The following is a 27,183-nucleotide window of genomic DNA, read 5'->3' as shown; positions in this document are numbered from 1 at the left end:
CACTGCTTGTGCTAGAGCAGTGCTCTAGCGTTACGCCATCTGCAGCCCCATTAATAAAGAATTAATAATGCTTAATGAATGAAGCAGCTTGGGAGGTAAAATGAGGTTCAGGAAGCTACGGCTGGTAGGCTATCAAAGACAGTGTACTGTCTGCGCTGCAGCTGGGACATGTACTGAGCTCTGCTGTGCTCTGCCGTGCCCACTCCGAGGCTGAGGGACAGGCTGAGAGCCCCAACAAGGGCAGGGGCCAAGGCAGCACACTCCAGCCCTTCCAGAGGTACCAGTCCTATGAGTCTCTGATTTTGTTGTGGCATAAGGTATCATAAGCTATTTGGGATGATAAAAGTTTTCTGAGCGTTCACAGGCTAGTTATTAACTTACTACAATGTCTTTATCTGTATGTGTGAACTACTACCACTGTAGTAAAGCTCTAGAGATTGATGTGAGCCAACAGGAACATGGCTTTTTGCCATGCTCCCTATGGACACCACTGCTGTTTTAGTAAATAAGTTGATTTAGAAGAAATCACCATGGAATTTAATAACTCTTACAGCTAACCTAATTTTCTCTAGAAAGGATTTAAGCTTTTCTAGTAGACTTGATGGTATGTCAACCCAGCATCAAGAATTTCTGCCTTTTTCCTACTGCGTGACTGGCATCCTGCCACACTGATCTGAAGTGAATTACAGTAGGGGAAAACGTCGTTTAAGAATACTAGAAAAATTAGTGTAATTGTTTTACTTAAAGAATTATATTGAAAACATTACTCAATCTGTTTTTCTTTTCTCAGTTAGTAGCCTCCATCGTGTTTATCAGCTTTGGCGTGGTAGCTGCGTTCTGTTGTGCAATAGTTGATGGAGTGTTTGCAGCACGACACATAGTAAGTACAGTGATTTTCTGTCATCTTTCACTTTTGATTACTTATGCCATTTCTAGCAGGAAAGCATTTTCTTTTGGTTTATGTTTAGCAGCACATTAGTTTTTTTGATAGTTCTCCTTGTTGGAGAAATGTCTTTTGGCAAAAAATCATCAGGAAAGCCCATCATGCCAATACCCAGAGACGGTGCCAACTGCTTATTCATCTCTCAGGGAGTTCCAAATACAGAGGTGATGTAAAATGATGTAATGACAGGCATGCTAAAATGTATACCTGCTTAGGAAAGGGAGGACACTTCAGCCACCACCAGCATTTGTTCCTTTCGCACAAAGGCTTTGTGGGCACGGTAAGGATTTGGAATGCACCAGATGGTGATGAGCACCAGAAGTCCCCGTGGGATCTTTAGAGGAAAGTGGATTGCAGCAGCACAAAGGGAACATTTTGTTGGAGCAAAGACAGCAGAGGAAGTGGCAGGCTTTGGTTAGAGGTAGTGTGAAGGGGGAACCTACTGAGTGACAAAAACCCCCAAATTCACCATCTGCCTGCCATCAAAGGGTGGGTGGGTTGTTTAACCACAGCCACTAGTATTTCCAGCGTGTCTTCAAAACCCAGTCCTCTTTCTTCCCCCAAACCTATTGCCATCTCTGCTTCAAAAGGACATTTATAGGCATTCACAGTACTGCAGCAGCAGTAGTATTACTAGTAGTTTACTAGTAGTATTACTATCTATGAGTGCCTAGGAGTCTTTCTCACGACCTTCTCGTGTAAGCGCTAGACAAACTTAGAACAGAGGGGGTTTTTATTTTGGCTCACAGAGTTCAAATTAAAATATGAGACAAAAAGGACCAATAGAAGAACAAGACAGACTGGGCTGTGGGATCATTTGAATTTGCCAGTTTACATGTTAGGTATGTGTTGTTTGCTGTTCTGTCTTTTGTGACAGAATGCCTAAAAATCAACCTAAACCCAACTTTTTAACTGAGCTTTGATTTCCAAAAGCATCAGGAAATAATTAGTTACATATTTTGATAGACACTAGAACTCAGATGTAGTGTGCTGCATAATACAGCAAGTATGATGGTATATGACCCCCTTGCTGCCATGAAATATCATGGGCCTGTTCATCTTTCTGTTTATGTTCATTGAGGGGCAGCATAACATCACTGGCATCAGTAGAACTATGCTTAATCTTCTGTTAGCAAATGCATCAGAATAATTAGGCTTTGGATCACTTGGAGCATAAAGTTGTAAACCAATTTCTTCTTTACTGTTATTGAAGAGGACTTTAAACCAAATGTGGCCTTCAGAACCTCAACGTGCATTGCACAAAGAAGGAGACATTTATTGGTATAAACAACCGAGTTGTGCAATGTGAGCATGAATAAACACTCTGGATTGTAATCATGTTTTGTGCTAAACAGACCCTGCCAGATGCTGAAGTGGCCTGCTTTTACTCGGATTCGCCCTGCTGTTGCTCGGGATGACACTTGGTATAACTTTGCCTCTGATTAGTGTGAGCCCAGGGAGCCTTTCCATGGGAGCTACTTAAAAGAGGAGGGGAGCAGATTCCTATTTAGGTTTCTTGCTCCTGAAAATTCAGTGGTTGTGCCCCAGGAAACCATAGCCACTTATGCAAATATTGGACCTGTCTCCTAATTTCCCAGGAACCAGACTTATTTTTGTCCTGCTTCGATGTGATCATTAGGAAGTGTTCAGATGGCACTTGTACAGTCTTACACCTTATAACTGCAATGCAGCCGTGCAGCCACAGCGCCCCACTGCTGAGGTTAGACACGACCTCGCCTTCTCTGAGGCGAGTTACTGTGTCAGAGGGCAGTGTGTGTGCCCAATCTCAAACACAGAGACAGGCATCGTCCCTGTCATCTTTCTAGGTTTTCCTTTGTCAGTTTGCACTCTTTTGGCTTTAAGTTCCTTTCACATACATTACTTAGCTATTCTAGAAACGACACTGCTTCCTATCTGAATCAAACAACAATATCGTATTTGAATATTATTGTACCTTTATATCTGAAGAAACAGCATCTCATACGTAATACCTAGAGTTTATATTTGCCTCCTCTTTATTGTAGCATAAATAGCTGCGTGGCATTGCTTGCTGTCATGGCACGCCCTTGATGTGTCGTTACAGTCTAGAAGTGATTCAGTTCATTGCAGTGCTCTCTGGGCAGAAAGTGCACCAGCGAGTTGTCGTAGGAAAGCACCAAGGCACAAAGTCATTGCACTCACCCAAGAAGAAAGCATCTTACAATCTTGGGTGCAGTTCTGTATCTGGTTAAGTCAGTGACTGGGTATGACTGCATCATCTGTGCAGAGCTGGAGACTGGAAGGGGCTGGTCGCCATCCAGCCATCCCTCAGAGTGCTGGAGATGTACAACTCAATGACATGAACCTGCTCCAGTCACAGCATGACATGTTTCATGGAAATCCGTTTCCAGCAGCTTACGTTTGGGCCGAACTTTGTTTATCATCACATCTGTCTCTTCTGGTCTCCTTCATATATTACAGACCAAAGAAATACTTAGTACTACCATTTGTTGGAAAACTAATTTGCGTGTCAACATGGTCACACTCACTTCATCTCATTCTCCTCCTCCTAAGGAGGAGCTTAATAGGATCAGGTGAAATAAAGGTGTACATCACCTAATTTCGCTAACACACCTGGGGAAATCTGTAGGGGTGGTAGTGTAAGTACCCTCCCAATATGATTTAAAGGAACGGTGGGGCCTTATCAAAAGAAGGTGTGTCATGCAGACTACGGTGTCATTGCCACTGTGTTACGTCCCCTTTGCGTCACAGCTAATTTCCTTCAGGGAGAGCAGTAACACCACGTTCAGTCCATTCCCCACAGGCCAGTACCAGCCATTTTCAGACCTGTGTTGTGCTGTTGCTACATAACTTTGGGGCATAACTGCTGGAGAATGGGACTAAACTGTCTTCCATTCAGGGAAAGGACAAACTCCTGGCCTGTCAGAGCAGGTGCCCAGTCTACACTAAAGCCATAAAGTTTTCATGAGGAGGAGTTGGGCAGCATTCACTTTTCTGTCTCCAGTATCAGGGTGCTGATATCAAGGCTCCAGGTCCCTTTTCTCCTGGAGGGAGAAGTACTAGCTGAAGCCAGGCAGGCTTCAGACCGACAACAAATACAACATCCTCCTTCACATCAATTTGGAATAAGAAATGTCTCCCGTTTTTCTTTTTTTTTTTTTAACTTCATTCGAGTTGGGAGGGATGTGAAGAAGGCAAATTACGTTGTTATTATAGATTTTTCTTAGTGTGTGCCTGCTGTCGAATGGAGAATATTACTGTTGCACATTTTTTCCTGCTCTTGTAAGACTGTTGATAGAATAATAAAATACTTTCTCTGTTTTATTTTCTTCCCAAGAAGGCATAAAATTGACAAAAATTCTTCCAGGAAAGGATGTATTTCAGAAAAGAGATATTTAAATTATTTAAGACTCATTTTAAAACACTTTGCTTAATAGAAAGTTCTGGAGCACAGCACTTATATAATTAAGAACACTGAAGGAAAAGGAGCTTGATTTAAAATAGCAGTAGCTTATTTAAAACATAATGCAGATGTAATTTACTGTGCAAAGTTAATTTCGCCATTGGTCCCTTCAGCTACACTTTTCACCTTCAAAAAAAGAAGCCAGAATCAAATGAAACAAATCAAAGCTGGCATTAATGTGCAGTGACGTTATTTCAGAAAAATATGGTGATCACAGGAATCCATTATCTGAATTTGTGTTTGCTTGAGATGTTTTGTTATTTAGCAGATGAGAATAGCCCAGTTGCGCAACAGCTAATGGAGATCATTCAACAGCCTCCTCTCACCACACAGGGAGACCCCCTGTCCCACTTCACATACGCATTCTCTGCAATACCTACTACCCTCCTATCCATGACTGCAAGCCTTGGCCACATGATCCTTAGCTTTGCAGGTATCCCCCAGGCAGAACCCCAAATAGCCAGCAGCAAGAAATCCAGTTATGAAGTGAGGAAATTGCCTGCAAGAGCTTCCTGAGAAGGTTAGGAAGATGACAGGTAGCAAAAGCATGGGCAGATACTTTAAGCTGTGGAGACAAATGCTTTGTATCATCTTTTCACATGCTCAGCTGGGAATCATGGAACATCGGTACTGGCACATGGCCAGTCGCATTTTCCTGAAGTATGGGATAAAAAGAGACTCTGATGTGCCTGAAAGCTCTGGGAGAAACCAAGGGCTCAGGCAGGGGAAGTTCTCTCTGCTTGACTATAACAACTGCTTTTTGATCTTGTTGAGTGGAATTCACAGACCACATCTGGAGAGATTTATTAGAGGGGGTCCACTAAAAAGAAAAAGCAGAGCTGAAGAGCTTGGGATAGTACCAATGAGAACACCAGAAGATACAGCAGTGAAATTGCAACTTGGGACGGTTGCCATTATCCTTTCTCTATGCACCTCTTTGACTTTGTCTTCTCTGTAACAATTCTTCAGGTAGTTCAATACAGCAACAAAAATACCCCTAAGCCTTCCTTTCTCCTCATTGAACAAGCCCAGTTCCTTCAACCCATCCTGGTACATCCTGTCCTTCAGTCTTCTGATCATTTAGCAGCCCTCCACTGGTCATACTGTAATTTGTCAAGGTCTTTCTTATATTGGAGAGGGATTAAAATTGGACGCCATACTGAGAAGTGGCCTCATGAGCGTTCAGCAAAAAGGAATAATCACTTCTTCCAGCCTTCTGGTGGTGGTTTGCTAATGCAGCACAATACGCAGTTGGCCATCACTTTTGCAAAAGCACCCTGCTAACGTTATGTCCAACTTGTCCACAAACACATCTGTTTTTTTCTTTGCCAAGCTGCTACCTAGTCAGCTTGGACTGTTGCCTGGGGTTATTCCAGCTCAGATGCAGGATTTTACATTGATGCTGTAGAAAAACTAACAGGATATAGTCAAAGAATTTAGATTCAGGTTCAACTATTTTTAAAGATGCACTAGATTTCTAAATTTCTGTAACCAACAGAAAAGAATAAAAAAGTTTGGATGCTCTATTAATTGCCATTTCATTACCATTTTTGGCTTTCTTTTAAGCATGAACTGGGCTGAATTTTCTGTGTTTATAAAGCCTAAGACTTTGATAATGACCCTTATGTACCTTATCATTAATTACTGCTACATACTCTTAGCTGAAGTTCTGTTTTAATGCAGTTTATGGACAGGTGTGAACTTGCTTTAAAAGGAAGTGATTTTTAGGAGAGTCTGATTTTATATGGTGCAATGAAGGGACAGCATAAATCTATGGATCAGAACTGCTGTCCTGTCCCCTTGTGCTTGGAGCTGGGTTCCTCTGCCACAGAGAGCTGTAAGGCCCCGTGAAAAGCTCGGCCAAGGGCTGTGTAGCTAAAGTGTCTTAGAAGTGCTTCCAGGATGTTCCTCTGAAATAGTCATTATTTCAGGGGCTTCCTAAAAGCAGCCTCCATGTTTTTTATCTGGGTGGGTTGAATGGACACATCTTTGAATGAATGCTTGCATAGTGTAATGGATGGTGACCCTTTGAAAGATTGTAAGCTGCTTACAACTTCCGATTCTGAATGGTGAAGTGACAAATGGGCAGAATAATCAGATGCACTTCAGGTTAGCTTTTACAGGTAGCCCACAACATGGCTTACTTCATTACTTTATTACTAGCAATTTGAGAATACGCTATGGTAAGGTACTGTATTAGGAACTGAAACCTGAAATGGACTGTCCTAAGGGAAGTCATGTTATAAGAGCCTGAGGAGAAGAGCATCTTGCTCTGTTGTTTTGCAATTTCAGACCTCTATTTTTATACAGATAGATCCCAATCCATTCAAGAATTTTCTTAAGTGTCCACAAATAAGAAACTGATAAAGTGGTGGAATGTGAAATGTTGGGAAAACTGGCCCAGAGAAAGAAAAAAATCCATTTATCCATAAGATTATCCTGCCCAAGATCAGTGGGGGTTTGCTCATCTTCACTAGAAAGCACGAACACAAATGGTTGCTTTGTTTATGGAGATCTGGGGACTTTTTTATTCTTGCTGCAGACTGCCTTGGATCATAGTAGTGAAACGGTGGAGGAATAAGAGATCATCTGTAGGTTTTTCATGATGTAGGATAATTCTGTAAACAGTAGTTGTTCTGAAGGAGACTGTATCCCAACTGTAGCACCTCTGGGATAAAAATGTGTTGCAGTGGCTTTGAAATCGTATATTGTATATACACATGATAAGTGATCTTGTCTAGCTGCAGCATTTTAATGTGACTGCATATATATAGAGGAGAGGTTTCTTGGTGCCTTAGGCATGACATCACTCACTTCAAGCAAAGGTTCAGATCCCATCCTGCCTAAAAGCAGAGACAGCACGCTAGATTCTGATTTACAATAGCAGATTCTCACAAGCTCTTCTCAACACTTCACATGTGCAAGAATTGGAACAGAAAAAGAGTCAGGCTCCAATCCTGGGCTCCCATTTTGCACTCTTTCTGACTTTATGTCTATGTGCCACCTTTACGTTGATGACTGAAGTTATCAAAACTCATGCAGATGTTAGAGGGATATGTGTATAAGGAAAAGGAGGGTGCTGTGGAAAGGCAGAGTTGCTTGTCCGTCATGAGATCTAAAATGCACATCAAACCAGGCAGTGTTAAGCTGTATCTTGGATTCCTCTCCTCTTCTGCAAAGCCACTTCTGTGTGACATTGATTTAATTTCATTTTCAGCTGATCTAGTTTCTTCCTTTTGATAGCAGTGGCTTAAGGAATTAATTAAAATAGAACATATCATCAGGCACTAAGCCCTGAAATGAACCTGTAGCTGAACCGGAGGACACTAAACCACTTATCCCTAGCATGGGATCTTCACCCACATGGTTTAAATGCAGCTTGTGGACTGCTGAAGCGTATCGGCTGGGTAATTACCTATAGATTTGGGAGTTTAGAAATGAAACTTGAGATATTTGTCTTTTCTTTATGTATGTTAACTCAAAATACTGTTTAATAAGAGTGGCATTATGTAAACTCACCTTCTGGGAAGCATAGAGGGGAAAATGAAGTCTTTCATCTGGGGGAGGCTGATGCAAATTGGGCTCTGGTTGGTAGAGCTCAAAAGCTGCTGTACTAAGTAATATCAAGATGGCAGCCCCTGTCCAGTGAACAAATAACTACATTATAAAACTGCAGTCCCAGCCAAGCCAAGCAAAAAATAACGTGAGTTGGTGTGGGTTTTGGTTCTTTCAGCTTGTCCAAAGGATTTATATCAGGGCTGTTTTGCATTGTACCTTTCTGTGCTACAGAAACCAGATCAGGGAGTTGAGCGCTGCTTTTTTCTCACAGAAAGCATGTGCAAAGTACTCTTAGTTATGTGGTATTTTATGCCTTTAGACCAAGAAGCTGCAAAATCACCATGGCCACTTGGTGCTCCAGCTTCCCTCCCAAGGAGAGAAGCTCCTGAGGAGAACAGGGAAGCTGCATTAGCACTCTGAGGTTTATCAGCCTCAGTAATCATCAGCGCTTTCAGTGTTTTACGGGTTACAGAGTACAGGTCAGCTGTCCACGGTAAAATATTTGTGGGATTTTAAATAAGGATGGCTGTCAAAAAGTGGCACCCTCCTTCCCCTGGTTTCACGTTTCTGCCTCACCTCTTGTGCTGAGGCGCAGGAGCCTGCGTAGGGCAGACTGAAGGGAAAACTCACCCCCTGTGCTTTCCCCCTGCTAGGCTGGCTGCCAGCAGGATTGCCCCATCCAGTTTATCTCGGGCAGACGGACACACAACTGTCGGTGCCAGCCCAAGGCGAGCAGTGGGGAGGTGTAGCTGGGAGCTGGAGGGAAGGCAGGACCAGTTCTTGGGGCTGCAGCATTCACTTGGCTCAGCTTAAAGCCCGCGTTGAGCCAAGTTAGAAGCGGTGGATCCAATGATGACTGAAACAATCAAACATTATGAGACCTCAGCTCGGGACATTAGTTGGTCAGAGAAGTACAGTCTGAAATGCCATGAATGTTTGATGATTTCCGCTGTAAGCGCAGGACCCCAGGCAGGGACGCCCACCCAGCAGCCAGCTGCAGGTTCCCTGCTGCTTCCCCAGGCCTTGGACAGAAGAGGCAGGTGCTGCATGTGAGTGCTCAGGAATTGATGGCATCATCTGGTGGTTGCACATGCAAGGGCCGAGAATGACGATCCTCTTCCCATCTTTGAAGCTTCTTGTGCAGATTACAGACACTCAGTCAAGAATTGCAGCAGGGGTGCCCAGCAGCTTCGCTGACGACCACTGCATTTTACTACAGGGTGACTTCATAAGGCTATGGCCTGTAACACGGCTTACAGTCACGCCCCAAAGCCTTGCACACTTCAAGCCAGATCTCCTAAAAAGCCATTTGAAGATGTTCTGAGCAAGCCTGTTGGCCTTTCCTTTGAAGAAAAAACACAAATAGTTGTATTCCATGTCTAACGAACGAAGTTGTTACCTTGACGACTGGTGGTAGCAAATGCAACTCAACGAACAAGTAATTTCTCATTGCAGTTAAGTTAGCTAGCTTCTCTGCAGAAGAACACTAAATGCATTTTACTTTCTCCATGCTGCTACATAAGACAAAATTACAGCTAATTAATTTTAATTCCATTTCCATCCTGTATGACTCATTAATATAATAGCATGGCATAGCGTATACCATAAAGGGTTTTGTTGGGTTGTTTTTTTAGCAGAGTGAGCACTAAACTTTTATAACTGAAAACTAGCACTAGTTCAGTAGTGAATTTTATATTGATGGTCCATCAAGGTGAAAAATGTTTTTTTTATAAACTTCTTAAGTACAAAGTGCTTAAGTTTGCAAGCCATGCATTTTGAAGCCAGTGGGCAACTATCCCACAGTATTAAATACTAGTATTAGACCTTGCATCTGACGCTGAGATGGGAAGCACAGACTGCATTCCTACAATACCACTTAGTTACAAGGGGGGATTAATTCTTTTTTATGGACTTAATTTAAGCGTTGGAGCAAAGGAGGACTCTTGCAACCAGCTTAAGCCAGTCTGCTAAGATTTCTCTTTTGTACTGCAAGATGACCACATTCACGTAACAGTTATGTTCATGCATCCAAATCCCATCGAGTATACTTTAAATCAAAGGACGAATACTCTTCTTTGAACATCACAATCCAGATGGTAGAAGAGCTCCTCATGCTGGATAGGTCTCCAGCCTAATTGAGAGCCCTGGAATGAGCTCCAGGTATCTACAGATGTCTGGTGCTTCCTGCCACATTAGAGCCTGGAAGCTCTGCTTTGCTGTCTGCTCTGGCAAAATCACCTACTTTCAGGTGAAGATCTCCCCCACAGTAACTGCAGTTATATTGGTGCTGTTGTAGGTTATTGTGTTTTTGCCAGAAGAACCTTCCTGGGCCAAAGGAGTGGTTTTTGGATGCCTTTTTGCCATGCTAGTATTTTCAGCTGATGCACAAGGAGCAGAGTAGAGAAAAAGGACATCCTAGCTCTAGGATGGAGCCACTGTGTTTTGGAAAGCAGCAAGTCTAAGGAGGGATGAAACATCAATGTGGTAAAAAATCTGAATGTAAAGTAATCTTCCAAGGAGATACTGTAGTTAATTGAGCTAACATAACCCATGACTTAGTGGACAGTACTGTCTACTAGCAAGAGGAAGCTGAGTTACCTATAATGACAGGTGTTTTGTAAGGTGTTAGTGGCCATGTCTACTCTGCTGCTATGAAGAAAACTCAAGCATCAGACCTCTGTCTAATGGTTAGCTGCCACTTCAGCTCAGTTTCAGACCACCCCCACAAACTCCCTTGAAAACAAATCTGAACTAGAGGGATAATGCTAAGCTGTGTGGGTGTGAGCAGTGTGGATAGGACCATGTGGCCTCAGGACTGGAGATTGGTCTCTGGCTTTTATTTGGCAATATAGGTATAGCCTGTGGGACCATTGCTAGATTACTGACTCCAGCTCTGGTGTGTGTTTGTGCTTTGCAAAGGACATTATCAACTTGGAAGGAGTTCAGAGAAGGAAAATCTGAAATTTGGAGTGGCACCTTTTAGCAACGGTACTCGGAAGTTTGATTTATTTTGTTTATCAAAGAGAAGGTTGAGAGGTGAATTGATCATGGCCTCTCTAAGGTATCTATGTAATCTAGGGTTATCTGATAACAGAGGGCTTTTAGTCTCTCACACAAAAGCACAAATAAGTGCGGTGGGTTGAAGTCAATGCTAAACAGATTCAAGCCATGAAGCAGACACAGTTTTGACAATAATGAATTACAGGAACAGCTTTGTCAAGGGTGTGGATGGTTCTCCATCACTGAAATATTTAAATCCCAAGCTTCTTTTTACATGATCTTATGAAGCTTATCCCGAAGTTATGAACTTGACACAGATGTCTTGGGGTGAAATTATTTAGCCTGTGTTATTCAAAAGGTCATTATAGAGCAGGGTCTTCAAAGAAGGGTTCTGTGAACTATTTTTATGGTCAGGTGGAAACTCTATTGCCTCTCGTCAGCAGGTCTCTCTGTGTGGTGCCAGGACCTGTTCCGTGCTGGAAAACATTTAGAGGTTCATAGATTAAAAACAGTTGAAAACCATTTATCAAGATTTCTGATCCAGGTTTGCCGGTCTTCAAATCTGCAAAGGAAATGCAATCCTTAACATGAACATGAACTGAAATAATATCTCTACTAAAAACGCTATGCCTCAGATATTGGATAACACACAAGACAACCCAATGATGAATATATTGGATGCATCCAAGGGCTTGAGAACAAAACTGTCATTTTGCTAATGTTTTCTGGGCTAGAACACAGAGAACTTACAGTATATAAGGGTCAGGGGAGGCCCTCAGGGTATTTGTCTCCAAGAATCTGCAGTCTGATACTCCTCTGTTTCCAGACAGGTACATACTCTGCATACAGCCTGAATATATTAACATTACAGAAGACCTGGTAGGATGCTTTAATTTGGCTGCCAGATACTTTCCGGTAAGAAAAATAATAGCAACCCTATTAGCAAAAGATTCCCCCCTCCAGTTTGCAGAGCCTCTCACATCGGCAGGGACTAAGTCCCTTGGTTATACAGCTCCTCTTTCTTTTTTTTCACTGAAATTCCTTTCAGGTTTAGCCAAGTTGCAAATTCTTTAAAAATCCCTTTTTTCTTCCCTGCTGTGACTTGTTTTCCTCGGGGAAAAGGGAAACTATTAGGCAGCACACACATTGTATTTAGATGCCAAAGAGCAATTTGCTTGTCGATGGGAAGGAAAAAGAGAGATTCCTAGTTCCTTCCCCAGCAGCATCTCTCTAGATCTATCACATGGTCTCCTCATGCTGTTCTGCAGCCCCAGGACAGGGGCAGAGAGAAGGCTGTTTCAAGCCCTTCCGGCTCTTCATCTGCACCACTGTGTAGGACAAAAGCCTTCACTGTTGGCAAAACCAAAGATTCCCCTAGCTTCCTCTAGCCCTGGGACACAAACATTGGTCCGTTGGCTTCCCTCGTTGAGATGTAACAGCCCACATTGAGATTCCTCGTTAATGTTATTAGTTTGGTCATTCAAGCTGCAGTAATGCAGCTTTGAGGTAAAAACTCTTTAAAGATGCAGTAAAGGGCATCTTACTACAACTGTGTGCAATAGGGTGGGAGGAAGACTGCTCTTTTATTTTAAATTAGGAGTTTTGAACTCTGAGAAGACATTAAGGGAATGACCCACACATTTGAGTATATGAAAGCTAATGGTTAAATGCCACTGCCATTTAATTAAATGATCCTGTCTCACAGAGAGCACAATGTCAATGCACAACAGGGTAGAATTTTCAGTGCATTGGGGTAATAGCAAATCTGGCACTTCCAATTTCTTTGGCTCCGAAAATTAAATAATTTTCTTTTAGCTTTGCTTCCAGTGTAATTAGATAGGTGTGAACTCCACTGAGTATACTGTAAATCAACTCCAGAGATATGGAGGGAAATTGTACACGTTTTACTCACCTTAATAATCATATTATTAGTGCAAGAAATAATATGAGAGGTGAGAAAGTGAGCAGGATTTGATCCATGTTTAAAATGACACTGGTATTCTAGTTTCCATAGATTATAGTCTTCTGCATTTGTACATAGATTATAGTCTTCTATAATCTGCATCTGTTTCCATAGATTATAGTCTTCTGCATCTGTGTGGCTCCTATACATCCAAAAATCAGCTCTGGGGGGCGGAATTTATTTAGCAATGTAGAATAGCAGCTTGGATCAAGGGAGATTAACTGCCTACTTCCATCTTTAACCTTCCTTTACAAAGGACTAGCCATGATGGAATTTATGCAAAGCATACGAAGCAAGTTAATTACAGTTTAATCCTAAGAAAGGTGGGTGACTGGGGCAAAGGGCTTTCAGTCTGCTCTGAAAAGCATAATCTACTTCCCTCTGACGTGCTGCCAGCAGAAGATAATTTCCTTCATCAGTTCCTATTCTCAGAAATGTTTCTAGACTATCAACAGATGTTTCTGTTCTATGAAAAAAATTCAAAGCTGCTACACAGATACATGGAGGGGAGAGGGAGTAGCCACCTGTAGACTTCAGACTACAGCAAAAATACTTGGCATTTTTTCCATTGTTTGTCAAAGGAAAAACAGCGCTTTGAGTTGCCCTGTGCAGAAACTAGTGGAGTAAGCAAAAGGAAAAGGTGCTGTTCATTCACATGGATCTAAATCAGCAAAGCACGTAAAAGTCCTTAAATTCTACTAGAGTAAAAATTTAGGGTATTTAAATATGCTGCATTTTGCCCTAGCAAAAGGTTTCAAAAAGCCAGAGGTTGTATTTGTTTCATCTTTCAGAAGAAACCATGATTAGTATGAATAATAATATCATGTAGCAGGAATTTCTCTCTCTGTGGGTGGATGATTATTCAGTTGCAAATAGTGTCCATGAAAAGTATGTTCCCAGGTATTCAATAAAGTTTTGATTGATGATTATTTATGGCTCTATTAAGAGCTCATTGAAATGTGTTGCACCAGCATTGATAGATTATGAAAGTTCACACTTGTAATATATTTATTTAGTCTTTGATGAGAAATTCCAAGTTTTAAAACGTATGTTTTTAAGATATCATAGTTAATTTTTTTTTTACTGAACCTGCCTAGAATTTCCTTGTCTGTATGCCTCAGTGCAGTTCTCTCCACGCTCCCAGCCAGCAGTATATCCAGTGGCTTTTTTGCCTCTGGAGCACTGAACACCATGTATTTGAACAGCTCTGATCTTCTGAAATGCATGTGAGCTTCAAAATGACAGGCAGGTGGAGATGGAGAAAAGCTTATTGTACCTGAGCAATCAGGGTATGCATGAATCATTTCACTAATTGATTAGACCATCTTAATTTTATAACTAACTCATGTATTTCCATTCCTCCTGGGGCTTCTCTCATGGACTTTTTACTCTCTTATATTTTGGGGCCTAGTCCTGCAGTCCCTTCCATTTGGATGAGCCCTGTCAGCCTGGCCTCTAGTGTGCTGTGATGTGTGTCAGTGAGGGTCTTTCCTTTACAGGGATGATAGGGAGCTTTGATGACAAATTGCTGGGCATAAACAGCTACTTTCTGTGTATTTTCTGCTCAATACCTAACATAAAAATTTCATACATAAAGTTGTTATTACATTGCTTGGATTATAATGTAGATATTTAAAGGTCCCCGTCAGTGGTGTGCCGTGCCCTGAGAATTAAAATCAACACTGTGACATTAATTAAGCCTCCAGCATTTTATTTTTATGTGTAGATATTCAATATATATATTGCTCAACTAGATGCATTTAATGCAGCCTCTTTTCCTTCTCTTTAATGTAAAATAAATCCAAAAGAGCATTATAAATATAAACCCCCTACATTTCAGCCAGCAGGATATTCAGTATTTCAGATGTGTAAAGGTTAGTGTGTGGCAAAATGACATTTCCTGCAGTAGTATGCTTAGAGATTTATATATTTCTTACATATTCTGGTAGCACTAAGGCAAAAGGGAAGAGACGGGTTGTATTTCATGTATTTGAGTTACATGACCAGAAACAGAATAAACAGTTCTTGCATTTTTGTGGAAAAGTTAATTACTCACATGGCACAATATCATTATAATCAAGACAGAGCAATCAGTTCATATAACAAACCCTATAATCAAGGTAATGTAAACCAAGTAAGTAATCAACTATAATAAGCAATTAAATATCTAACTGCATCAAGCAATAACTAAAATTACAGCCTTGAATAATATCAGCTAATTACATCATTAGAAACTTGTGTAAAAGCCAATGGTAAATCTAAGTTTTTAGCTATGCAAAATAGCTGTTGCAGGTATCATGGGAAGATCTACAGCCTCATCCTGAGAGACATGAGCTAGCAAAATTTGACTAAAGAAAAGCAGTCATATTCCAGGGCCAGGCTTGGATTTGCCAGAGGTCTGGGGTATTAAGGCAGGAGTAGACTTCCTCGCTGGAGCCTTGTGTGGCCCCAACTCCCCAGTATAGCCAGAGCAACTGCCTCTGATGACATACTGGTTTGCAGCACAGCAGCCCCAGAGCAGATGGGCACGGTGTCGCTCAGCAGCTGTGCACACACCTCTTTTCTTCCTGCCACCACCTACACCTGCATCAGCTAAAGGCACTGAGGCTGCTGAACTTCCATGGGGATGTGCAGGGGAGTCAGCTCCCGTTTCTTCTGCTCGTCCCACTGCACTGCATATGCTGGTGAGGGCTGATGGGCCTCTCCTCCCGCCTTCATGCCAGGGAGAGTGTGGCCAAAAGTCATTGAAAGAAAAAAACTTCTTTGAAGAGGATTTAACCTCTCCTAATAGAACTATATCCATCTGAGAACAGACCTGTCTGTCCACATCACGAATAGTCTTGTCTGTGCACATCATCTAGCAATGGGGCAGCTGCAGCATCTGGAGGCTTTTCATTTGACTGTAGCAGTGCTACCAGCCCAGAAATCTCTCCCAAATAAATGAGAGACTGAGGCTACCGCTACAAAACATTTTAAAGAGAAGAAAAATCAATGAGAAACTACAAAGAGAGACAGATCCATGTGTGTGCGTTTTTCAGCCATGACCATATACAGGTAATCTGAGCACTTGCTGGTTTGAAAGAGCTCAAATGAATATCTACTGCTCACAAGCATTAAGAGGATTCTGTAGGATCTAGTCTTTCAAATTAAATGGAAATCCTAAAAAGAGCCCCTGGAAAGCATAGTGTGAAGTAAATCTGGTTTGTGAGAGTGAAGTGTTTAAGCCACACCAGCTGCTTTTCCAATTTTCAGCACTGGAGTTGGGTTATTTCAGCATAGCAGACTAGACAGGCAGGGTCCCTAGGCTGGAGCCCAGCATTTCTGGAAGAAGATTAGCTCTGAAGTTAAGTTCATGCAGGGCAGACAGAGAAGCACGAGGAAGGGTAAGTGGTGACTGCAGTCTAGAGCGAAACTCGCAGCACTGCTCTTATGGCATGACCTCACCCAAAGTACACAAACAAATACTGTCCTGACTGCCTCCTAAGTATTTAAACAAAACTGGGAATGTGTAATTTGCACCAGGGGATCACTGATGTCTTGTAGTTACAGTAGGAGTATGGCATGGACAGAAGCATCCCGTCTCTCTGTCTCACTCTACATCACTTTGAAGGGTTTGTGGAACTGTACATTTGGGAACCCTTGACTTTGAAGGCAGGGGCAATACATGTAGAAGCTGAATCAACACACACTAGCCAAGTCTGCAGCTTAGGTCAAAAGAACATACGAAAATCTAATTCTAGGGCTTATAGTTTCTTAATATAGTTTGCTAATTATTGGCTGAATTTTGAAAAAATGGCAAAAAATTTGAAAACATTCTGTTCCTGATGGTCCAGTCCATTGTAGCCCTTGGCAGTAGCATAACCTCAGGGCTAGGCTGGTGCTCAGAAGGAGGACTGTGGGAATCCAGAAATGGCTTACTCTTTTTTTTTTTTAAGCACTCACCCTTCCAAATCCCAGCCAGCATGCACTGTGCACTCCCTGACAGCCTGGGACTTTCTATGTTGTTAATCAAGGTGATGCTCTCAAGAGGACAAAACACAGAAAGAAAAGTGGGAAAAAACACTGGTATCACAGGGGAGGAAAACTGCTGAAATGCAGAAATGGCAAGACTTGGAGGCCCACTTGATGAAGTAAAACTGAACTGACATTTGGATTCAAAAGCTGATGATCAGCTTGGTGGCAATGAGATAAAAGCTGTTAATAACTCTAGAAATGGCTCTCTTGGTGCATGGTCAAAATGTGAAGCAGGTAGGAATTATCATAGAATCATAGAATCATTTAGGTTGGAAAAGATCTTTAAGATCATCGAGTCCAACCGTAAACTTAACACTGCCAAGTCCACCAGTACAGTTTCTTCCCATAACTGTACTTTCGCTATTTCCTTAATTTTGAATAAAATTCAGATTTTTTTTTTACAATTCCTGTCTTTCAGGCATCTCTCCATAGTGTTCAGGACTTTATTTTCTAGCACCTGGACTTCTTTCAGGGTCATAGTTTTTTAAAATCTGGGGTTTGGTAGCAACCACAGCATTCTAGATTGCTGTCAGCCAAATGCTTACAGCCAATTTATTATGTGTTTTGAGTTTCTTAGTGAATGAGAGAGACGGAGATGCAGTGGCTGGTTCAAGCACCAGCCCCTTTAGCATCCCTGGCACTGACTGAAAGAGCACTGCTGCTCAACCCAGTGCAGCAAAGGGCAGGAGCTGATGCCTGGCACTCCCATAAGAGCAGTCCCTGATGTTGAAAGGAGAGGAGAGAAGCCCACTGAGCCCCATGGTGGTGGTGGGCAGCCCCAGGGCACTGGCCTGTCCAAGGAGGCACCTTTTCCCGTGGGAGCACATGCTCCATCCTGCCCAGAGGCCTCTGCAGTTGGGCAGTGACCTCTCTCTTCCCAGCTGCTCTCTGAAATGCAAAGGTTATGAAAATAATGCCATTACTTACAGAAATAAATTTCAATGAGGCATATGAGGAATCGTATTTTAATAACTATTTGTAAACTATATGTACAAAAAGCTAACATCTCGTGAATTATGTGTAAGGCGTTCTGTTGGTCCACCAGAAGGTTAAAGATTCTTTATCAAGCACAAGAGAAGATATAGGTCTGTAAGAAACGAGCCAGTTTAAAATGGTTATTGTAATTAGTTTATTTTCTTTTCCATCAGTTGATGTGGGTTCAATATTTGGAAATCTGGAATTGGAGAGCTTGAGGGGGGTATTATTTCTGCTCTTTTCTTAAAATAGTGAAATTATGCAAGATAAATTGTTTTCTGAAAGCCTCTTCTGCTCCAGAAACTGCAAACTGCAAACTGAATTGCATGTTTAGCTGCCAATGAGTAAAAGCCCAAAACAATTGTCAAAAACACCCACCCTTGTTTCTGATTCCAGAAGGTATAATCATGTGCTTTATGTGGGAGTTGCAAGGCTGGGGAGCAAACAGAAGTATAAGATGCTTTGTTTCTTAAAGCTGATACCCTCTCACTGAAGTATTGAGGATACTGACCTGTACCTTAGGCTCAGATGTTCCTTAATACCCATCTTGTCACAGCCAATATGGAAGCTGTTCATAACATTTTAAAAATGCAGAATTTTTTTTTGTTTATGAGTGTAAGCACAAAAGGTGTTTGTATAATCACTTCTATGAATCCCTGGGATCTCCTAGCAGTGGTCTTCCATAGGAGACACCCATCTCATTGAGAATGTTGTTGAAAAAGACTGAGAAACAGCTCTTGGTCAGAGAGAGACAGGAACGACAAAAGATTTGTAGCATTTCCTCTCGTTATTTGTACAGGGTGGGATCCAATCAGCTTTAGCTCAGGTCCCCAGACAGTGATCCAGTCTGCCTGCTTTGCCAGACTCATAATATGTTGGCAGCTTCTTTCATGAGATTCTTCTGTCTTTGGTCTGAAAGCTCTCGGGTCTGTATGCTCCCATGTGCCACGTGCTCTCAGATAGTGTGAGGCAGACACAGATACCTATGCTCCATCTAGCACTCCAGAAAAGCATAAAAGCTAGTTGCTAATAACACCTATTTGTTCATATTTGCATGCCTGCTTTCAGAAAGTTAGCAGAGGGCCTGATCTTGAAGGGAGTGATAATCTCCAGAACACCCAGCTGCTGGCACAGGGCTGAGCTGGCACTGAAGGGTTATGTTTCCGTTTGCTTTTAGGATTAAACTTGAAAAACCTTGGCAGCTCCCTCTCCTATTCATTGCTAGCTATGCTGTAGATGAAAAGGACCTACAAAAACATTGTAGGAAGAAAAGAGAAAATGAGAAACTTCGAGTTACTGCGCCACTAGAAACATTGGTCTGGTTTTGAACTCCTCAATTTTATCTATATTTGTCTTTTACATGTGCCGAGGACCATTCTGTGGTCCCCAGGCCAACTGGCATGGTGAAGCCCATGTCCTTACTATTAAAGTCTCTCAGAGTCACAGGAGGCATGGCAATGTTCAAATTACTTACTGGGAATGGTTCTTGGTCCATGCTAATTTCCAAAACATGCCCAGAAATGATTTTGGAAGAGTGATAGTTTGCCCAGGCCAAAGCCATCGCAGGCACAGTTCTAACAATTTAATGAGCTAGGTGATTGAGTTTCAGGCTTGGGAACATTCCCTGGCACTGATTAATCTACACTTTTATTGATGCAGCTATGGAAGCTAAGACTAAATAAATACTGTAATTGGAAAAAAATAACCCTCACTATATAATTATTTCAATAAATTATTAGCCATGTTTTGTGTATGGCATAAATTTCAGTCAATACAGTTTGTGCTATATCTCAGTCTACAGAAAGTGGACTTACACATAAGGGAGGTGGAATTTTCCCTATGTTATCCAAAATAGATGTATTCTCCAAGGAAACAAAAGCTGGAATAGAAAAATCTACTTTCCCTACCTCAGTTAAGAGCCATACAACCTCCTTCCCACAGACGTTGTATCAAATCCACCAAAGATACTGTTCAAAGAATACTTTCCTTACACAAATAACGTATTGCAATGCTCCCACCATCAAAGAGAATGTGGGTTTTTTATTGTATGCTCTTAAAAGAAAGCAACCAACCAAACCAAAACCCTCTATATTTGGACCAGATTTTCTCTTTCTTGGCATAAAGCCTTCCTTCTTAGCCGTCTGTTCATTACTTCCAGGTTCTAATACGCATGCAAGCAAAATACGGAAATAAAACCCATGCAAGATCAGGGAGAGCTACAGTTTGCTCTGTAGGGTTCAAGGCTGAGCAATTCTGATTTGCCTGAAATTAAGGGGAATTACTGGGTGTCCAGATTTTTGTTGACACCTCTGAAAATTTCAACCCAGATTCTAGTATGACTAGTGTTAGGCCTCGTAGGAGCCATGAGTGTCAAATCTCAGAGGCTCATGGGTGTTCTTCAGTAGCCTGATCTTAATCTGTTTCTGCTGAATTCAGCAGCAAGCCTTCTTTTGACTTCAGCCCATCAAGTTTTCATACTGAGTGCCACAAGTTCAAAAGTATTTCCCAGCACAGCATATTACATGACCAGATTTTACCAGGAACTTCCTCAACCACTGTTATTGGAACAGAGCTATGCAATATCTCCCACTAATGTGTAGTATTAATATATTAATATATAATAAATAATGTGTTCCCCTTCTCTGCTTCGAGTAACTCTCTTTAACTGGAAATGGGCAGGTGGGAAAGATCTGTTGGTTGGAGCTCTGCTCATATACACAGAGGACAAACACCAGTAGGCTGGCAAAAAGGGAAGAATTCTGTACAAAAATGTCGTTGCATCCTTAGGTTTACTTACTGATGTAAAGGAAAAATGGCTGGGTTTCATTCAGGCCTTCTGAGCACTGTAAAAGATGATTTCTTAGCTAATTGTGCTTGGTTTTGTTGCGGTTATTTGTTACCTGAATTACCACAGAGCTTAAGAGTGGTAGTCATCTTCTCTGCTCTGTGTCCGCATATTCAGGTCTTTTTCATTATATGCTGATGCCATTTTTACTTTATGTATGAGTGTGTTTGTGTATAATGGGCAGATACAGTCAGATTGCCGTCAGTCTAAGTTTAGAAAATGTTTTTTAATATAAACTTACTTATTCCTATACAGTGATAAGTGGGGATATAACAGAATATTGTTGCTATGTACTTTAAAGCCACTGTTAATAGGTGAAAAATATATATACTTACATATATAATATGTAGAAGTAGCTCTGTCTCTACCAGTATTGCTATAAGTAGTACTAATGTTATCTAATCTTTGTTATTTCTATATACTCAATCATCACTCATTTATTTTGATTTGGGGTCGCCAGACTGATTGCACATACAAATGCATTTAGAAGAACAGACTGAATGCAGAAAGCTGGCTTTACTAGTGCAGCAGGCTTGCTTTTCAAAGTTAGGTGCTTGAAGGAAAGTACTCGTTTGCCATGATTGTGCATGCAAATGTATTAACTGCATTCACAGTGTTCACTTTTTTGCTGCACAGCAGTATGAAGCAATAATAGTGGGTACGGATTAATCAATCACCTCTCTCCTCAAGCAACAGTGCTGCTTCCAGTCACAAGCATACTTGTGCTAAAAGACCAAACCAATAAAGGGACCAGTTTCTTTTTTAAGAGGAAGGAGCCGTAAAGGGTAGGAAAGCTGTGTGAGCCTCGAGATCAGGGCCAAGGTGAGGGTCTTCCTGTACTTGATGGAGGCAGATTAGACAGCTCTCTCACTGCCTTTAACAAAATATAGAGTTGTCTGAGGGGAGAATTAGCATTCAGGGCCAGACACAGCCTCCTGGTGTGATGTGGTGGTGTCACTCATCAGCAACCTGTAGTAATGGCATGCATGCCCAGAAGGTAAGGTCAGGGAGCATCTGTCTGTAGGTGCTATTTGCTAAGTTCACATCCTATGGTGCTTTGAGAGAACTTGTTAGTGTGCTCATTTCCTGAGGTAGGCTCTGACCCTCTTCACAAAATCAGAGTCGCTGAGGCTGGGCAGCACCTCTGGAGATTCTCTAATCCAATCCCCTCTGCTCAGAGCAGTTCCAACTAGAGCAGGTTGCTCAGAACTGTGGCCAGTTGGGCTTCGGGTGTCGCCAAGGATGGAGACTCCACAACCACTCTGGGAAACCTGTTCCAGTGTTTAATCACCCATAGAGTAAAAAAGTTTCTTCTTACGTTTGAACGGAATTTCTTGTATTTCAGTTTGTGCCTATTGCCTCTTGTCCTTTTCCTTGGCACCACTGAGAAGAGTGTGGCTCCATCTTCTTTACTTCCCCCATCAGGTATTGATAAACGTTGATAAGTTACACCTGAGCCTTCTATTCTCTAGGCTGAACAGCCCCAGCTCTCTCAGCTTCTTCTCTTACAACAGATGCTCCAGTCTGGTAATTGTCTTCATGGTCCTTTTCTGCACTCACTCTAGTATGTCCATGTCTCTCTCATACTGGCGAGCCCAGCGCTGGACCCAGCACTCCAGATATGTATCACCAGTGCTGAGTAGAGGAAGGATCACCTCCCTGGACCTGCTGGTGATGCAGACAAGGATATTGCTGGCCTTTTTTGTCACAAGGGCGCATTGCTGGCTCATGTTTAACCTGCTGCCCACCAAGACCCCCAGGTCCTTCTCTGTAAAGCTGCTTTCCAGCCAGTCAGCCCCCAAGCCTTTTCTGGTGCATGGGATTATTCCTCCGCAGGTGCAGGATTTGGCATTTCCCTGTGCTGAACTTCTTGAGGTTTCTGTGGGCCATTTCTCCAGCCCAGGTCCCTCTGAACGATAGCACAGACCTCTGGTGTTTTAGCCACTCCTCCCAGTTTTGTATCATCTACAAGCTTGCAGAGGGTGCACTCTACCCATCATTCAGTTCAGTAATTAAGGTGTTACACAATATTGTCCCCAGTATTGACCCCTGGGGTAGACCACTATTGAGTGGCCTCCAACTGGACTTCATGTCACTGATCACAACACCATGACCCCAGCAGTTCTGCCAGCTTTCAATTCACCTCACTGTCCATTTATTTAGCCTGTACTTCATCAGCTTGTCTGTGAGAATATTATGAGAGACTGCCAAAGGCCTTACTGAAGTGAAGATAAACAACATCCAGAAGCAGATGAGTGAGAAGCTCCACTCATCCACCAAGCCAGTCACATCCTTGTAGAAGGCTAACAGGTTTGTCAGACATGATTCTCCCTTTGTAAATCCATGTTGACTATTCCCAAGCACGTTCCTGTCCTTGAGATGTTTGGAAATGGTTTCCAAGATTGTTTGCTCCATCACTTTCCCACCAGTGTGTAGTTCCCTGGATTCTCTTTCTTGCCATTCTTGAAGATAGGAGTGACATTTGCTTTCAAGTCCTCAGAAATCTTCCCTGAACACCATGACCTTTCAAAGATAACTGAGAGCAGCTTTGCATTGACATCATTGAGCCTCCTCAGTACTCATGGGTGCATCCCATCAGGTCCCATGGACTTGTGTATCTCCGGTCTGTTTAAACGTTCCCTAACCTGATCCTCCTCCAGCAACGGTAAGTCTTTCTTGCCCCAGATTTTCCCCCTGGTCTCCATTGAAGACCAAGGCAAAGAAGGCATTGAGTACTTTGGCCATGTATTTTGCCACCACTACTGCCTCATTCAGTAGTGTGCCCATATTTTTCCTAATCTCTCTTTTGCTGCTGATACACCCATAGAAGCCCTTCTTGTTGCCCTTCGCAGCCCTTGCTGAATTGAACTCCAGGTGGGCTTTGGCTTTCCCTGCATGCTCATATAATTTCTCTATTTTCCTCCCTGGTGACTTGCCCCTGATTGCACTTCTTGTACAATTCCTTTTTATGTCTGAGTTATATCAGGAACTCCGTGTTCATCCATGCAGGCCTCCTGCTGCCTTTGCTTGATTTCCTGCTCGTTGGGATGAACGGTTCTTAAGTTTGGAGGAGGTGATCCTTGAAGATCAACCAGCTCTCCTGGACCCCAGAGCTTTCCAGGACTGTATCCCATGGGATTCTTCCAAGCAAATCGCTGAATAGGACAAAGTCTCCTTTCCTGAAGTCTGGGGTTGGGATCCTGCTTTTTTCCCTGCTCTCTCCTCTCCAGATCCTGAACTCCACTGTCTCATTATCAGGGACAAGGATGTCCCTGACCTTCACATCCCTGACCAATCCTTCCTTGTTTGTAAGTATGAGGTCCAGCAGAGCTCTTCTCCTTGTCAGCTCCTTAATCACCCGTGTTAGGAAGTTGTTGTTAATGCACTGCAGAACCCTCCTGGATTACTTGTGCCCTGCTGTGTTGTCCCTCCAGCAGACACATTGTGCCTCCCCCGGATATTGGGGTAAAGTCCTTTACTTCAAAGTAGTAAAGTACTCCATGAGCATCCGGGCCTGTGAGTGCGAGACTTCTACCAGTTGTCTGAAGAAGCCTCATCTACTTTTTCCTGATCAGGCAGTCAGGAAACCTCAGCAGACACCCACCACAACATTGCCCATCTTGGTCTAGCCTCTAATACTGACATACAAACTCTCAGCTGGCTCCTCATCTTTCCCTAGGCAGAGCTCCATGCATTCTTGCTGCTTTCTCTCATAAAAAGCAACTCCCCTTTCTGCCATCTTACATGTCCTTCCTAAAAAGCCTGTATCCATCCACGGCAGCACTCCGTCCTTTGAGCTACCTTAGAACTTCTCTGTGATCCCAATGAGATCATTGCCCTGTGACTGCACACAAACCTCAAACTGTTTGTTCTCCATGCTGTGTTTGTTAGTGTACAGACACTTCAAAGATTTCTAAGCTTCCCAGAAAAGGGATGAGAGCTTTCCTTGTGCTGTCCTATGGGTACTTCCTTACTCATGTGCATACACTTGAAGTGGGCCTCATTTAGCCCTCTTATGTTGATTATGAGATTTCTCTTGTCCACATCACCCTGTTCACTTCACTTGTCTCATCAGTCCACTACTTCCTCACTTGATTGTTGGTCCTCAACTTGCTCCCCTGTTGCTCCTAATTTAAAGCTGTCATCACCAGTTGACTAGACTGTAGGCAAAAATGCTTTTGCCCTGATTAGTCAGGTGGATCCCATCTCTTCCAAGAAGTCCTTGATCATGAAAGATGCTCTCATGGTCATAAAAGCCAAATTCCTGTTATCGACACCAGATGCACAGCCAGTTGTTGACCTGCTGGATCCATCCAGCCCTCTTCAAGCGATTTCTCCTCACCATCAGGATTGAGAACACCACTTGGGCTCCATGCCCTTGACCATCACCCCCTTCCAGGATCTTCCAGGATTAAACTGAAACTTGTTATTATTGTGAATATGATGGACGGCAGTTTTTAATGGATTTGCTCCTCATCATGGAAAAAGCCATTTCTACTGCTGACTACTCTTCTCTCTCGCTTATCCCCATGCAACAGATGAAATCAGGGTTAGAGTATGATACTCTATGAAAGAAGGGCAGCACAGCCTTTGGCTGATCTTATGCTTGCTATGCTAGCAGGGAAACTATAGTCCTGTTAGTCCTTCCAACCAGATCTGTCCCTGGAAGTCACGACTAAAGGCTAATGCTTTCCCAGGCCTATGGAAGAACGTTGTCCTAGTTCAAGACATGGCATGCTGTTTGTGTGGTATTTGCTTTTCCTCTAGAGAAAAAGAGTTACTGAAGCATTTTTTCTTACACTTGTGTGATATAAATAAATATTTTTGAATGCAGGAAGTTAACCTTTCCCTAACCTTTGGGAGCTGGTGTCCAAACTTCCTTGGGTTTGCCAGGGTAATCAGAAAGGCAAACAAGCTGATGGATGAGCTTTATTCATTGACCTGTCTGCATTCCTGCCTAGCCCTGCATTTTTACTGATAATGTATTTTGAGTCAGCAGATTTATACAGTTCACACTTCATTATCCAACAAGCATAGAATACTCAGAAGTGATCTTAAGTAGTGCAGATCTTTCTGCAATTTCTGGGTTATTCCTGGATGGGTCATAAAGCTTTAAAATGCAGTGAAAGTTAATCAGCATAGATTTCTGCTAACAACTTAAGTAGTCCTTTGCTTATAAGCTAGCATGCAAAGAGGGGATGGCACATAGTGGGTTTCGACCTTCTCTCTTGGAAGTGGTCTGACTGACATACTGGAGAGCACCTGCATGCTTTTGAAGGCACAGATCATGACCTAGGACTAGATAAGTGACAGAAAATGGAAAAATACTTTTTTTGCCAACATAAGTCATTCCCACACTTTGCTTTGGGATAGACATCTGATCACAGAGGTCTCTTCTGTCATCAAATCCTCCCTAGCCAGATACGGTCTAGTCCTGAAACTGGCTGAGGTGTGCACCCTCTAGCCTTAAAGTGGCCATTCGCCAACTTCGGAAACAAACATCTTCCATCTGGCCAAGGATATTTCATTGTGTTCTTTCTTTATATCAACTTGTGAGAACTGTTACAAGCAAAATATGAAATATGAGCAGTGAAAGCATCTTTTGCAATAAGCCTAAATGGAAAATAAGGCAAAAACAAACTCAGTGCAAATCACTTCCCCTTTATGCCTTCATTTCTTCATTATTCTTTGTTTTGCTTTTGGGGTTTGAAGTGTGTGTAGTAAGTGGAATGCTTAAAGTATGAGCTATTTTACTTTGCTTTCACTATGGACGTTGTTGAAATCCTTTAAAAAGAAAGTCCCATATCTTGGAAGACAAATAGCAAAGTAATTCTTTCTGCTAGGTAAGAAACTGTACCAGGAAAAAAAGTGACTGGGCCATTCTCATAGAGCAGTACTATTTCACATCAGAGAAGGAAGTGGTTAATGCCAGGGGTGATGTCTTCTTAAAAGAGGTGACTGGTACAGAGAAAAATAAATGATACTCACGTAGCTTAGTGGCAGAGCGAGGAAGGAAAATGTAACCCCGAGGAGAGCCATTCTGGAAAGAAAGTCACCAGTGGGGGTACGTCAGCTGCTTACCCAAGTGTCTGCATTGGCTTCAGCTCCACAGAGCTGTAAGCATTTGGCATGGGGACATGGGACGCGGTGCCTTCACACTTCCTCCAGACTGAGTACTTTTTTGGCTATTTTTCTCTTTACAGGAACCCAGACCTTTGCATAACAAAAGGTGCCAGTTTTATTCAAGTGGCATAGGATTCCTATATGATGCCTACCAGACAGAGGTAAACAAACTCACCTCATCACATGTTTGTTTCTGCTCTGCTTTGAGGGGCTGGGGAGGAGGGAGGCAGGTGTTTGAGAGCATGTCTGTGCATGTAGGTCATGGGTTGATAGAAATCCTACTGTTTTTTTCTCCCACA

General features: G+C 42.4%; 1 protein-coding gene across 3 annotated transcripts in view; it reads left to right on the top strand.

The window, feature by feature from the left end:
• Positions 1-27,183, top strand: part of TMEM255B (transmembrane protein 255B) — an 81,141-nt gene that overhangs the window by 31,278 nt on the left and 22,680 nt on the right. For all 3 annotated transcript variants that reach the window (XM_076360425.1, XM_076360417.1, XM_076360433.1), the window contains exons 4-5: positions 791-880; positions 26,965-27,045. In XM_076360425.1, the coding sequence (XP_076216540.1) occupies positions 791-880; positions 26,965-27,045 (171 nt within the window). The remainder of the gene's footprint in view (positions 1-790; positions 881-26,964; positions 27,046-27,183) is intronic.

The sequence above is a fragment of the Aptenodytes patagonicus genome, chromosome 1, assembly GCF_965638725.1.
Source record: "Aptenodytes patagonicus chromosome 1, bAptPat1.pri.cur, whole genome shotgun sequence".
NCBI lineage: Eukaryota > Metazoa > Chordata > Aves > Sphenisciformes > Spheniscidae > Aptenodytes > Aptenodytes patagonicus.
The sequence above is the reverse complement of the archived record's forward strand: the minus strand, read 5'-3'. Positions and strand labels throughout refer to the sequence as shown.